This window comes from Mus pahari, chromosome 16, assembly GCF_900095145.1.
Source record: "Mus pahari chromosome 16, PAHARI_EIJ_v1.1, whole genome shotgun sequence".
NCBI classification, from domain to species: domain Eukaryota; kingdom Metazoa; phylum Chordata; class Mammalia; order Rodentia; family Muridae; genus Mus; species Mus pahari.
Genome location: NC_034605.1, coordinates 23,062,298 through 23,077,349, shown reverse-complemented (window position 1 = coordinate 23,077,349; position 15,052 = coordinate 23,062,298). Strand labels below are relative to the sequence as shown.

The 15,052-nt window shown below is 42.5% G+C and overlaps 1 protein-coding gene across 1 annotated transcript; it reads right to left on the bottom strand.

The window, feature by feature from the left end:
* Window positions 1-2,598: 2,598 nt before the first annotated feature.
* On the bottom strand, window positions 2,599-12,616 carry Sfrp4 (secreted frizzled related protein 4). Its single transcript, XM_021215777.1, has 6 exons — window positions 11,914-12,616; window positions 10,683-10,763; window positions 10,531-10,596; window positions 8,464-8,662; window positions 5,557-5,620; window positions 2,599-3,242 (listed from the first exon to the last, which is right to left on the bottom strand). The coding sequence occupies exons 1-6, from the start codon at window positions 12,356-12,358 to the stop codon at window positions 3,051-3,053; spliced, it is 1,047 nt and encodes a 348-aa protein (XP_021071436.1). The 5' UTR covers window positions 12,359-12,616; the 3' UTR covers window positions 2,599-3,050.
* Window positions 12,617-15,052: the final 2,436 nt, after the last annotated feature.

Sequence of the window (15,052 nt, the reverse complement as noted above, 5' to 3'; positions counted from 1 at the left end):
TGTCCAGTTTGGTTGTTGGGAGACATCTGCCTTAAGGCAGGGCTTCTCTGCTTCTAGAACTAGCCTGGATGCTTTTTAGCTTTTGTGATACTCCTGGGGTAAAAACTGGGAAACTGGCCTTCAAATGTCATCCCATCACTAGCTCCTCAACAGCAGAGAAGGAAGGACTCTCTTCATTCCCCTGTGCTGCTCCGGCAGGCTGTGCTCTTTCCTCTTTGGTGTCTGACACTAGTCCTGATGGTAGAGACACTGATGTTGATGGTGGGGAGGATGCCTGGCCTCTCAGCCTGCCACTCTGTTCTTGAATAGTAGAGAATTCTTTCATCCTGGAGGCTACACAGCCGCCTTATGCTTAGAGGTTTTGTCTTCAGTTTCTATTTCTTTGATAGATTAAAGTTAGCAGGCTGTAGCTAGGATGGTAAAAGAATTTTACCTGAAATCGGTGATCAAGCTATTCTTTACTCCTTACTATGACCAACTTCCTCTTGGACCAAGAAACAGAACTGAAAACCTCTTTAAGAAATCAATGAACCAAGAATCAAAGCTGTAGTTGGACTCTAATAACTCTTGCCAGCTTGGTGTTTGCATGGGGTGTATGGCTCATAACCACTGCTCCCTATGGCTCTCAATCAGCGTGGGCCCAGGAGTTTATACCTGGGTCTTTGCCTATACGTCCAAATAAACTTTCAGGAGCTATCTGCACCAGATGTTTGGTGTGTTGCATTGCCAGTAGAATAGAATACTTTTCATGACCTCTTTTAATATTAATCCCCAAATCCCAAACAGCTATGTCTGTTTCGAAGACTCTTCTCTTACTTGCCTTAGGATGGTCTACTCCTGGCCTCCTTTGGATGATGATATAGACCTCTTTGCAACTACAGTCCCATGGCTACCTGAACACTGCTGTGCTTCCAGCCATGATGATAATGGACTGAAACTCTGAACCTGTAAGCCAGCCCCAATTAATTGGTCATGGTGTCTCTTCACAGCAATGGAAACCCTAGGAGAAGCATAAACCGGTTTCTACAAATAATTGAGTCTCCTCAGCAGGTGGGCTGGAGCTTCAGGGGTGTCTGGCTTCCTCTTGGCTTAAGGAACTATTACATTTACTGTAGGGGAGGAAGCTTCCTCACAGCTGTGCTTGCAATTCTTGACAGAGACAAGTCAGTCAGTCACTTATCTACTACTGAATATTCATCCTGGCCACTGAGAACAATTGAGCTGTCCCTCAGCAGCTGACAGTGCCCAGGCTGGGTCAGAGAAATGGGATAATCTCCCACTTGTCTCTCTGCAGGTGCTAAATTATCTGCCTGCACTTGAACTTCCATTTCCCTCAGAGATCTGCCTGTCTCTGACCCAACATTGGAATTTCAAACACTGCTCCTCAGGCTCAGCTATTATAGATACATGAATCCTAGGATCAAATTCAGGTCTTACACAGCAAGCACTCAGCCGCCTAATTTGTCTCCCCAGACCACTATTTAGTATTTTTGTGTGTTGGACACTACATAATTTAATTAAATATTTGACATAAATATTACTTAGGTTTATAAAGTCATTCTCCAATATTTATTGCAGTTTTACACTTAAAATATTTTTTACAGAAGTATTTTTCCTCCTTTTCCGCAGAGTGTGATGAATTTTCTTTCTAACTCTCCTCTGTCAATCAGCCCTCTTGTGCTAACAGGCTGCATAGGCTATTAGTAGTTCTTTATGACTTATCCAGAGATTTTAGAGTTTAAATGCTATGTGAAATACCTAAACGGGTTTCCTTAATAGTCAGTGGATCTGTTTGATACAGCCAGATCACTTATTTTGTATTCTATTGATGTTGTTGGGTTTCTTCAGCAGCTTGAAGTCACAATGCAAACAAAACTAAAGCCTTCAGGAGGCAACTAGTGTGCACTTAATACTCCTCCATAGAACTGTTTCTCCTCTTGCTCTTGTCCCGTTCATCTCAGTTTGTGTCTCTATGACTATGATATGCCACTTAAATTTTCTGTGACCATCACGGACAATGGTAAATCTAAGTTTTAAGCTTTTGTATTGTTTTGCTAACTCCATTGGGTAGCCAATGGGTCTGTGCTCTCTGTACCATGGAAACAGTGAGTATGGTGCCTATGGTATAGCACACTGTGAACCAGCTCGGGCATCCCGGCCACGACAGCTCCACAGACACTGGGTGGAGGCTGTGAGTACCTGCACTTGTGCAGAGAATCTCCTGTCCTATTCATGACTGGAAGAACTATGATGCCCTAGAGTGAAATGGTCCAGCTCTCTTGATGGCTTATCCAAGATGTCTCCTTGGTACTTGAGTCATGTAGGGGAAAAGAAGAATACTGGTTGTGGGGCAGCTCCTGGGTAACTGGTGAGGAGCCTCTCAAGGATGGTGTGGTAGCCAGATGACAAGAACCTAGAGACTGACAGTCTGCCTCTCTCTACTCGCCATTTTTAGCTTCGTTTTCAAAGTTCCTAGATAAAGACAGAATTGAAAGTCTGACAGCACCCGTTTCCCTTTCCCACATGCCACAGCTCTAAGCTTTTCAAAACCCCACTTGTCAGCAACATCTTTCTGCAGACAACAAACACATGGAGATCTTTTAAGTATCATTCCCCCCGCCTTTGTCAAAAACATGTTTTCAATAACATTTAATACGTCACTAACTTCTTAACAGAAGTCAAAGGATACCCAATATTTTTTTTTTTTTGTCAAAAAAGTTTTGCTTGACATAGTATGTGAACTTTATAATGTACATATTAGGTCAAATTCTCAAAACAGAAGGTCACAGAGTATGTACACAGACCACTGTGAATTCAGATACCCTTCCACAAGCCTCCCCTCTTGTATTTTCCATACCAGAAAACCAACAAGTGACAGGGCTCTGTGGCTTAAAGCGAAACACTGATGCTATCATTATGAGACATGCTGCAAGATGTGTCTATAAAGAGAACTGCAGTGGGTCCTTAAGGCAAATGGTGTGTGGCCTTCTGTAGACTGTCCCAGGCAGCCCCACCTTATCCTGTAAGGGTGGCTCCATCGTGGAAAGTAATTAGCTTGCGCTTTTCTTCAGGTTTGACTTTTTGGGGGCGCTTCTAGCTTTGATGTTCTTCTTAGGACTGGCAGGTTTGGGAGCAGGTGGCCTCCCCTTTGGCTTTGGGGGGTGACTGCGACTGGTGCGGCTGGCTGTTTGCTTCTTGTCCTGAATTGTTCTCTGCTGTTCCCGAAGCCTCTCTTCCCACTGCTGGGAGGCAATTTGTAAATGTTACATGTTACCCTTTTATGTTGTTCAACCGATACCAGAACTGACCTGTGAGCTTTCATGTTAGTTGCAGTTCTTCTGTAATGCCACAGCAATTACTGTAGATTCCCTATGCTGGGCACTTATCATGCATCCAGTGACAGGAAGGTGCTCTGTGTGCAAAGAAGTTTCAACACTCACAATTTCTTTGAAGCTCACAATAGATACTCTGGGCACTGTTGTCATAAGCAGTAAATGGGCACACAGAGATCATTCTCACAGGACTGTAGAGCCATTAAAGACTCTCGCCAGACTTTGCCAATGCCTGGCAAATACAGAAGCGGATGCTCACAGTCATCTATAGGATGGAACACAGAGCCCCCAATGGAGGAGCTAGAGAAAGTACCCAAGGAACTGAAGGGGTCTGCAACCCTGTAGGTGGAACAACAATATAAAGTAATCAGTAACCCCCCAGAGCTCATGTCTCTAGCTGCATATGTAGCAGAAGATGGCCTAGTCGGCCACCATTGGGAAGAGAGGCCCCTTGGTCTAGCAAACTCTATATGCCCCAGTACAGGGGAATGCCAGGGCCAAGAAGTGGGAGTGGGTGGGTTGGGGAGCAGGGCAAGGGGGGAGGGTATAGAGGACTCTTGGGATAGCATTTGAAATGTAAATGAAGAAAATATCTAATTAGAAAAAAAGAAAAAAATTCTTGCCAGAATTCAACATTCTCCAACTGTTTCTAGAGCTCAAGTCCTACCTGTGTGCTTCCAATGCCCAGTCTCAGTACAGTATCTCTACACAACAAAGCTTTCTGAAATAATGTTGCTATTGCTAAAAGTAGTAATGTATGCACTCTCCCTGAAAAACCAGTGATTTACTACATTGAAGAAATTACCTTTATCTAAAACAAAACAGAAACCATTCTTCACTGTATCATTCCAAGAACTCATGTGCACAATGCTGACCATTACAGTACTGTGCTCCGTAGATACTATGACTTTTGTTGCCAATATGTACCTACCATAAGGTTTAACTAATAGGTACAAAGAATAAAATTATTGCAGCCATGTACTATAATAAAAGTGTTCTCCCTCAAAATGTCGTATTGTATGTTATTTTTGAACTATGATAGGATGCAGAAAAACAAACAAACAACAACCAAAAAATGAACAAACAAACCTATGAGACACAGAGAAGCGGATAGGGTGTTGCTGTAACCCACTTATGTGCCCAGAACACTGAGGAATGAGTCACCTGACACATAAACAAGTTTCCCTCAGAACAAAAGTTATGGCATTCATTTGTTTGTTTATGTATTTATGTATCTATTTATTTATTTGCTGTGTATGTGCACACACATGTGGAGTGTGGAGAGCAGAGGTTGAATTGATTTCTCCACTGATTTTTCAGTTATAATTTTTTTTTGTCATGGGAACCAGAAATGCAATTCTCCTAGATTATTGTATCTTACAACAGTGAACACACTTGCCAAGTAGCCCCTAAGTCTCTAATAGAAGTGTTTGGCACAGGTCTAATACAGTGATGTCTAGTTCTATTTTGTAGGCATGCTCAGTCTTCAGCTGTCTTCTTCCTAATTGAATTCTTCACATACTCTAGTGCCTTGCCTAAGTATTTTTATTCCTGCAAACTGAAAAACTGAGGAGGAATGATTTCTTTCACGTACCTAATGTATAAATTCTCCTCAATAAGTCTAAATTTATTTTGAGGAGCCAATGTCCTCTAAAAATTCCAAATCAGTTACCATTTTAAGTTGCAGATGATTTTCATCTGCGGTGGGGAGAATATTCTCACTCTAATGTAATCATCAATATAGCAGGGACAGTACCACTGAGATTATACATTTGAACACAAATGAATTACTTTTTCATAGAGACATGCCTTATGTTATTTTAAATGCAACATAGTAGGTTAGTTGTGGTATGTGTTTTAGAAATATTTGCATACCTACAGATATATGTTGATTCTAACCCCAGTGAATACCAAATTTTTATACTCTTCACTATATTACTAAGTTGTAATACAATAAAGAAACAAAAGGCTCAATTTAACCTGGGAATAACTGGTGCCTTATAATTGAGTCCAACCCTGTCAACTGTGAAGTTGAACAACAGTTTCTGATAACAATTCCAAGTAAGTTGGGTGTGATGCTCAACTACAGATTCAAACCGCTTGTGTTCCTGCCATCCATGGCTCCTGTGAGAGCTTGGTGAGAAGGCAAGGTGGAGAAGCCCCATCTGTAGGATTTCTTATCTTCATGTCTACCCGTTCCCACCATGTTGCTGCTTATACTTACTATGGACCTTCTGCTAAGTTGATCTCTCCATTTTTCAACTAAACAATTTTCAAGAAGCATCATCCTAAAAGAAGTAAAATTTTTTGGTAATTAAATTTTTATTATAAAGGTAAAACATCCATACAGAAAGTTATACTTGTTTTCAAATAATTCTTATTCCTACAACCTCTATATCTACTGTTAAAGACCTATGGATTTTTCTTGTTCCTATATGTTTTTCTGAGCACACTTTATATGTGACTATACTATACATTACTTTTCATTGTTATATTTGTTTTCTGGGATGATTAGAAAAACACAAATAAACAGTAAACAATATATAGTGCAACTGTGGATATCTACTTAGCTGTTCTCCACTCTCTATTTACTGTGTTGAATATTCTTGCACAGAATAATATGCACTGGATTATTGTTTCCTTTAGACAGGTTCTGAAAGTAGAATACTGGGCCAAAAGGGACTGTGTGTGTGTGTGTGTGTGTGTGTGTGTGTGTGTGTGTGTGTGACACAGAGAGAGAGAGAGAGAGAGAGAGAGAGAGAGAGAGAGAGAGAGAGAGAACTAGCGCAGAGGTTAAAAGAACTGATTTGCCTTGCAGAGGATCTGAGTTCAGTTCCCAACCTCAATACAGAGGCCAACCAGCAGCTGTTACCTCCTGTTTCAGAGATATAATGGCCTCTTCTGGCTTCCATGGCAATTGCATACACATAATGCACAGACATACATATGGCAAAACAGCCCCCACACATAAAGTAAACATAAATAAATAGTGTAAACCAGGGATTTTCAATAGAGTTCAAATTGTTTTAAAAATAGCCTAATTTTCATCTAATTCACTACCATTAAAATATTAATTAAAAGTAGAATCTCCTGCTCATTTGAGCATTGGGAATACAAAGGAGAATTTTTCTGTTTATTTACTATTTATACTTATGGAAATTTTCTAAGTGGATTCATGCAGACATCTTGCACTGTGTTCTTAGCTAATTAAATGCTAATTTTAGAAAACAATATCTCCATTTTCATCATATCCATTACAGTGGTATGTCCTTTTCTATCTGCTTTTGTGACTGTTGTGCACATAATATAATATAATCTAGCAACAATGTGCACTGATGCTGGGCAGCTGGGCAGTGGTGGCTCACGCCTTTAATCCCAGCACTCGGGAGGCAGAGGCAGGTGGGTTTCAGAGTTCGAGGCCAGTCTGGTCTACAGAGTGAGTTCTAGGACATCCAGGGCTACACAGAGAAACCCTGTCTTGAAAAACCGCAAAATAAAATAAAATAAATAAATAAAATAAAAATAAAAAAATAAAAATTGATTTTGTGCTTAAGGAGCATTTTGTCTTTCAAGGGTCAGATTTCTAATCATCCATTGTTCTTTCTGACCAAGGTTCTAAAATTGTCACTTATGTAATCCATTTTAAATTTATTTCATAATGCAGTGAGAAAAGAGACTGTTTTTCAAATAAATATATTTGCAACTCCCACATGCATTTTCTATTGTTTTGTCACATGTCCTTCATAGTAAATGCTCTTGTATTTGCTCTCATTGTTTTCAAGAACACTCCTCTTAGCTGGGTCTGCTTGCAGCATGCCCGTGTCTCCAGCTATTTGAAACGGAGACCGAGGAAGGAAGCTCACAAAATTGGGGTCTGCCTGGGCTACAGAATAAGTTCAAGGTTAGTCTTAGTACATTGTCTTCAAACAAAAAGTCAGTTGAGGGCTGAAGTTTGACTAAGTGTTGAACTCGAGGTGTGCCTGAGGCACCAGGCACAATCCTCAGTACTGGAGATTTTTTTTAAAAAGGAAAACATTTCCTTTGGGTTATCTTTATGACTATTCTTGAACTACTGGGATCCAAGAAGAGTAGCTTCATGCCAGTTTTGTGCCTCTCACAAGATATACCTCTAATTACTTTCAAAATCTCTTTTCATAAATCCCAGACAAACAGAGAAATATTTGCACTGGATGAGTCTATAACCCACTCAGTTGCCCAGAAAGAATCTCGTGACTAACAACCTAGTATGTCCCTAAATGAACCCTGGTCTGCTGCAGCAACATAATGCAGGAGTTCAGAGCACTGTCTACTCTTGAGCCAGTTGCAAGAAGAATAGCTTGAAAGCTAAGATGGTGCAGTGCTACAGCGGAGGGCAACAACTCATGGAACACACAACTAGGCTAGGAAATTAGGACATTTTCAAAATGTCATTTGCTTTTCTCCTTAGAGGAACGGAGGAGTCTTGGGCTTTATCAAGAAGCAACATGCAAGCATGAATGTCAGAGAATGAAAGAGGGGGCTTGTTATACAAAAACACATGATTTTTTTCTAGATGAAATTGCAGCAAGTTATGGGGTCTATCCTAGGATGTGAGCTGCAGAGTTCATGCCTTCATTCTAAAAAATATACTGAGATATGGGGGGGGGGAAACCAGGGAAAATATAGGTATAACAGTACTCCCAGCTAGAGGTATATGTGTGATTACTTAATTATACTTTGCTTTGCAATGATTTAATTTGATAGTTATGTATTCTCAGATGCGGAAACCAATGTTAAGTTTCTATGTAAGTTAGTGTGTGTGTGTACAAGGTTCTACGAGACTAATACAATGACTTAAAATAACTACTGTTACTCAAAATAATCTGCTTGTGGATATAATTTTAAATCAGCTAATGGATTCTGAAATAGATTTTTAAAGAGTCTTTTAAAATATTTTTTTCTAAATTTCCTTCATCCTGTTAACTGGGTTATATTATTCATGTTTTGACTAAACTGATATTTAGGAAATATAGCATCTCAAAAGAGACATCTACTAAAATATTTTTAAATGACAACTGGTATTACTTTGTTCTTTAAAACTATGACTTCTGAGTGAAATTCCCATGTAATTCCTCTACTCCCTGCGACCTACCTTGAACGCCACTCATAACACATGATTAGGACATCTTGATGGGGCAGGATGTGTGGACACTGGCAGGAGGAATTGGTGATGAGAGGGACTTGCGTTCGAGGGATAGGTGACAAAGACTTGAAGATCTCTTTTACATCTACCACAGTTGTGACCTCATTGCAACCACTCCTCTGGACGGCTTTTATTTTGGCATGAATAACTGCAATTGAAAACTCAAGTAAGTGTTGTTATGGAAGCCTTTGGGAGAAACTAGAGACAGTGTTTTGGGGCCAAATCCAGAGCTTTTTAAAAAGTGTTATTTCTGTAATTAAGATCATGTTCAAGCAGTCCTAGTATAGGCAGAAAGCCCACAAAACATCTTATTGTCAACACTATCTGAAAATTAATGAATCACACCACAAAATGAAAAGGTAATTAGAAGACCAATGTTAGCCTGGAATTGGGATTATAGATCAACCAGATATTCTGTAAACATTGTTATCTGTTTCTACTTTTCCTCGGATGAGTTGGAGGGTAGGCTTACTCAGCTTTGGGGGCCAAGGTGAAGCTTGTATTCATTCAGTCATCCATGCTATGTTTGAATGACTTTTTACAGAAGAATTCATTAGTCATAACTTCCAGGTCCCTAGGGAATGCTGGTTTTTATCTAACCACCAGAAATCCTCTCATAGTTCAGACTGAGCTCATTTCTAGATATTTGGACAGCCTGAGACCTAACATTAACATGTTCCAACAACAAGGACTCTCAAAGTTGCTGTCCTCAGTTCACTCCTGTAACATGACAACACAAGTTCCAGGGAGTAGGAATGAGGTATTATTACAGGTGGATGCTCAGGTCACCACCTTTGATCAAGTTTGAAGTTCCGAATGCTTTGGATCTTGCCACTACTTAGTGCTTCTAGTGGGGTTGTAGATCAGCCCCCAAACAAGACTGTTTTGGGGTTCCACCATTAAGAAGCTGGGTGAGGAGGAGCCAAAAGCACACCACGCGAACAACTCATTCTCAGCACAGTACCCCAGAGATAGTGGCAGCAAGGAAACTCTGGTTGGACCTATTGGGGATCCTGGCAGATGAAGCACTAAGCAGAATAGATTAAGGCAATATCCACATAGAACACATTTCAAGAAAAAAAAAACCCTATTTGGAAGAAAAAGAATTTTTTCTGTAATTGAATTATCCACATTGGTTATTCATGACTCTAAAGTTTGACAACCAAACTACAGGTTATTTCCCAAGAGTTCCATATCTCTCTTACTTTCTAAATAATCTAAAGTTTTTTTTACTGATATGTGATTTCAGTTAAATATGAAAACCAAGTTGATGAAGAAACTATATATCTTTCCTGTTACTTTTTTGTCCTTGTTATTTTAGGAGAAATTTAACATTTCAGAAATTCAATAAAATATTAAATATCCCAAGTAGACACTTGATTTGTTTTTTTCTTCTTTTCATGTATATGTGTATATAGTGTATGTTTGTGTCATGTGTGTGCGCGCGCACATATGTGCCAGCACAAGCAATTGAATTGTTTCTGATCTCCAGTACAAATCTTTAAAGAACATAGTGAATTGTATTTCCAAATGATGATAGAGAATTAAAAATACTCAAGACATTTAAAATAGCGTGGTTGGTTTGGTTTTTTTCTTCTGGAGGAAGTACTAAATGGTTTGTTCAAGTAAAAGAGAGGATGCCTAAGCGTCTGCAGCTGTTGGTGAAGAAAAAGACACATGGTCATATCTTCATCCTCTGGTCTTCAGATAAACAAATCCTGGTCCCAAGCCCTGTCCTTCCTGTAGAGAAACAATCTGATAATGGGTGCAGCAGTCTTGGCCACTCTGTGCATAGCAGTTTTCACTGGGGTCATTTTTTTTTTAATGTGAGTTATTTATCTTGTGCTTGCTTTCATTAACCCAGAAAAGAAGTTTGATGGTTGTTGAGTGGTCCAGAAACCATGCAATTACCCATCTGTCACCCCCTTCTCCTTCACTACTATATCCCGTCTCGTGTGATTTCAGTGCCTTGCTGTGCCCAGACCCCAAAGCAAATGCTGTTATCAGAAAACTTACCATAGCTGTAGTTTTTGCTCAGGTATGTTGACAAGGTTGGCTTCACCTTTTTGCACTTGCACCGATCTGAAAGAGACATAAAAATACATGGACAGTGGGGAAGGGACATCACTCGGGGCACATAACAGAGGAAGCCTGAGGACGAAACTCACCAGGGCTCAGACGTTTACAGTCAGCCTCAAAGGACCTTTCTTGCACCATCATATCTGGTGTGATGTCTATCCACTTCACATCTGAAACACAAACAGGGCCTCGGGGATGTAGTCAATGCCTGGGTCCCCTCATTCACATGGAATTAGAAACCAATACAAACATCCAACACAATATTGCCTTAGTAAAAATAATGTGATTGTTACCTACCTTTCTCACTATAACTCAGGCCTAAGGAAAAAAAGTCTCTGAGTCAAGAATTTGCTTATTCAAGCAGAATTTGGTGCAAATGAACATCCCTGACACTAACCTGGATCAGTCTTATGGCTGCCTCCCTGAGCCACCCGGATACTGCTCTTCCAAGTCAACAAATTAACAGGTCTTCTGTTAGAACACCCCAGACTGTTTCCACATCGCTACCTCCCACTGCAGTGCAGGAACAGTCCACAGCTGCATTATCAACAGTACTAAGCATGACTTCCAGGCTTAATGAAGTTGAAGTAGTTGTCTAATTTAAACTTTTTTCCCCCCAGGTATTCCAAATAAGAGAGGAGTTTAAAGCAAGGTTCATAAATCACGCCCACCCCCTTGATTCACATCCTAGATGCCGTCTCTTTAAACAGAAGATGATCTGATTTAGGGGAAGCCTCGATAAAATAATGCAATAACGTTCTCAGGTTTCATTTCAAGAAATGAATTCGTAGTGCCCCTTCCAACAATAACAGTAAAACAGCATAAAAGAAAATAACGGAGGAAGTGACACACGATCAGATTAACCAACATGCCACAGTGCTCTGCTCAGTGACCACAACATAGACACAGAGTGGAGTTTAACCAGGGCGACAACATTTACAAACTTTACGCTGGGTGGGGAGTGGGAGCTATTATTGCTCTTCCAGAAAGAAAGAACTCCCGATCAGCATGGAATGAGAGCATATTAGCCACCACTTGCTGGGACTGTTTCAAGCACCAGCTTTCTTTGTTTAGGCTTTCTTTTATTTACCTTAGATAAGAACACTTAAATGGGTTTATTCTCAAACAACCGTATTCCCCCTGTCCTTCAGGGAGCTCCGTTTCACTCCCCTGAGAAATCCCTAAGAGGTAATCTTCTGGGCCCTCCCCCAAGGCTGGGACAGGAGCTGGTGGGCTCTAAACAGACACCATCTGCTTCTCTCAGGATAGTGTTGATTCCCTAGAATCCCTTGGCCTCCTTGATTCCTCCTCTTCTCTTACCTTCCGGAAGGTCAGTGACTATTGCCTCTGGAGAGATACACACTCCACGGTCATAGACCGGCAGCTCATCGCAGGCCAGGCTCTCTGGCCAGCTGTGGTTATACATCTTCATGAGGGGCTCGCAGTCGTCACGTGCGCGCTGGCATACAGACTTGCAGGGCTTGATGGGATCGTGCAGGAACTCCAGGGTACAGATGGGTGCGTACATGGCACAAAGGAAGAAGCGCAGCACCGAGCTGCAGTTCACGTCCACTAGCTCTTCATACTGCTCGATGGCCAGTATGGCGTTCTCCTGAGTGCTGTGGTGCAGGTGGTTGGGCATCCGGGTGATGTTCCAGGGCATGTGCCTGCACATGGGGATGCGCACAGCCTCGCAGGGCGCTCCGCGCACTCCCAGCGCCAGGCGCAGCCACAGGCATAACGCCACCAGGATGGAGAGGAGCATGGCACTGTCCTCCTGGGCTGCAGTCCCTGCTGGGAGGACCCTTTTCTTCCAGCCCCTCTGATCTCCTTATCTCTTTACCTACGGGCAGTAGAGTGAGTTTTCCTGCTGGAGCTCCAGTCTGCACTGTTGAGGAGTTCTGGGGGTTTGGCCGTCGATCGCCCCTGGGCGCACCGGCACCAGAAGCGCCAGCACTCAGCCTCCAGAGCAACGACCCGCGCGGGAAGCTCCAGTCTCGGGCCCCGCAGCTCGGAGCGCAGCGGGTCACGGCCATTGTGGAACCCTATTTATCCAGACGCGTCCCCTGACGTGGGCTCAGCAGCCTTGGCAGCGGCGAGAGCAGAGCCGGCTCCCACTCCGCTGCTCCACCCCCAGCCTCTCTGGCAGAAGCGATGACATCATCTCCGCCGCTCCACAGCCAAGGGCTATAGTTCTGCATTTCCCCCCAAAGTCTCTCCTTATTTTCATCTGCTAGTCTTTTTTCTTCAGATCAACAAAAGGAGCATCTTGCTTTCAGTCATTTGGGACTCTGCTTACAAGCCTGTGCAGGGTAGACTTTGCTAACTGGGCCTTAAAGTTTCCCTAAGTATAGAGTTGGAGCAACGCGACCCTGTTGTTGCCCTTTGATTTAGAAACATTTGTTTTTCCTTTCCTATAGGGGGCGAGAGAGGTGCCTCAGCCGTGAGGGCGATGTGGATCAGGGAAAGCCTAGCACAGTAGGTGTTGGAACTAGCACTGGCAGTTTATATAAGCCTTCCCCAGCCCGCCCTGAATTGTGCGGAGTTTGTTATTGTTGTTGCTACTGATGTTGTTTTGTGGCCACTGGACTTAGCTCTGGCTCAAATTTTTACCAGGCATTTGGTTTGTGCCTGCTCCAGGAACTTGGAACTGCCCAGGGGTGCAAAAGCATCTCTCTGAGTTGGAGGAGTTTCTCTATTCGCTTCTTTCTCTAAAATACGAATTTCTGAGCCCAACATGACTGGAAAACAGAAGAAAACAAAGATAACTTGAGACGCCACATGCTGAAAGATTTTCCCACTCCAACAGCGTGATCTTTGCTAAATTGCACGTTATTTTTACTCGGCTGAGAATTCACTAGCTTTGGAAAGCAAGTGTGCGAGTGTGCGTGCTTTCCTCGTCTTTGCTTTAGAAAGAGACTGGAAAATCAATGCTGGTTCACAGAAAAGAGGTGTTACTGTTGTAAGTTTACACCAAATGCCTGCCAGTCAGACATCAAGCCTTCCCATGGGAACTTGCTCTCATCGTTGACAATAAGAAAACTCTTTCTCTGGGTGTTAATCTTTAAAGGTATGGTTGAGCTTGAAACCTGGGTTCAAGGAAGTTCTTTTGCCTCTCCCTCCAAAGCCGAGACCCACAAGTTAGCTCAGGTGTGAATCTGACTGAGGATTAAAACAGCTGTGCAAAACAAAAACAAAAAAAAAACAACCCACAACTGCGTTTGTCATCCTTGTTGTGTAAGGCGTAGAGACAAACACTATGAAGACATTAATGCTCTTACGAGGTCAGATACTATTTAGATCTGCGTATAGTCCCTATTCATCCCAAAGGCATTCTGATTTCCTACTGAATAGGTCTCAAGTCCCAAAGATGCCAAATACCACAGGAAAATAGCAAGCAGAAGAGGGTGGCCAAAAGACAGCCCATGCCTTTTCTGGTAGTGAAATCCCAAACCTAATCTACCCCCCCCCCACACACACACTGAGCAAAAAAAGATTATTAGATTAACTTTCTAATGAAAAGAGAGAGTGGGGGGTATAGAAAGACAGAGGGACAGAGACATACAGACAGAGGGATCAAAACGTCCCACCACTTTCCTCCAACCCAGCATAGATGACACCCTAGGCTCATCCTAACACTAAATGGAAACAAGAACTAAAAGAAGGAAACTGTTAAGACAGGAATTTGGGACAGAGGGGTAGAGCCCATTGTTGGGCTCACTCCAAGTTCATGCTCAGCCTTCGATGTCGTATGGAACCCTACCTATCAGGCCCACGGACAGTCAGTCTGTCCCTGTGTTTCATAGAGTGTTGTTATACAGAGCAGAGGGACTTGTCTGGAAATTCTTGTCAACTGTCCTTCCTCTTCCTGCCCTCCCAAAAAAGCTTCCAGCTTTAGCACTAAAGCCATTGTCCTCTAGTTGGGTGCTTCTCTGGGGTGACTCCCATTTGGACCCTCTGTCCTTCCTTTTCTCCCCTCCTACATGCCTGCTGCTCTCAGAATGTTGACCCTAGCTTTCACCTCAGTCTTCCCTCTCCAGTCCACTCCAAGTTTCCTCAGTCTCAGGACTTTTGAAACTTAGGTTGGAGAGTTCCTTGTCAAATATTCCCTGGAGGGGGGTGGCAAGAACCATCCATCCATCCATCCACCCCAAATTCCCTTCAGTGACCCTTTCTATGCCTGTGGCTTCCGAATCTAAGACTTGGGCACTGCATGCTCAAGCCATGCAGAACTGTCTTTGGTTGTGTCTACCTGGACATTCCCCAGTCATCTCAAAGCTAACTTGCCTAACTATAACTTCCCTCCCTCCCTCCCTCCCTCCCTCCCTTCCTTCCTCCCTTCCTCAGATGGAAAGGCCATTTACCCAAATCAGAACCCCCTGCTTCCAACTTCAATCTTTCTCCGTATTTTCAAGCTCCATTCCACCCTACCCATCCCCATTGCTGTCACTCAGCCACT

What these genes read in the sequence shown, in the direction of transcription:
- Sfrp4 (XM_021215777.1), bottom strand. Translation starts at nt 12,358, where the DNA reads ATGCTCCTCTCCATCCTGGTGGCGTTATGCCTGTGGCTGCGCCTGGCG. An exon ending in AGTCACTGACCTTCCGGAAG is followed by an intron (nt 10,764 to 11,913) that starts GTAAGAGAAGAG and finishes TTTGTGTTTCAG; the next exon opens with ATGTGAAGTGGATAGACATC. An exon ending in CTGTAAACGTCTGAGCCCTG is followed by an intron (nt 10,597 to 10,682) that starts GTGAGTTTCGTC and finishes TGTCTCTTTCAG; the next exon opens with ATCGGTGCAAGTGCAAAAAG.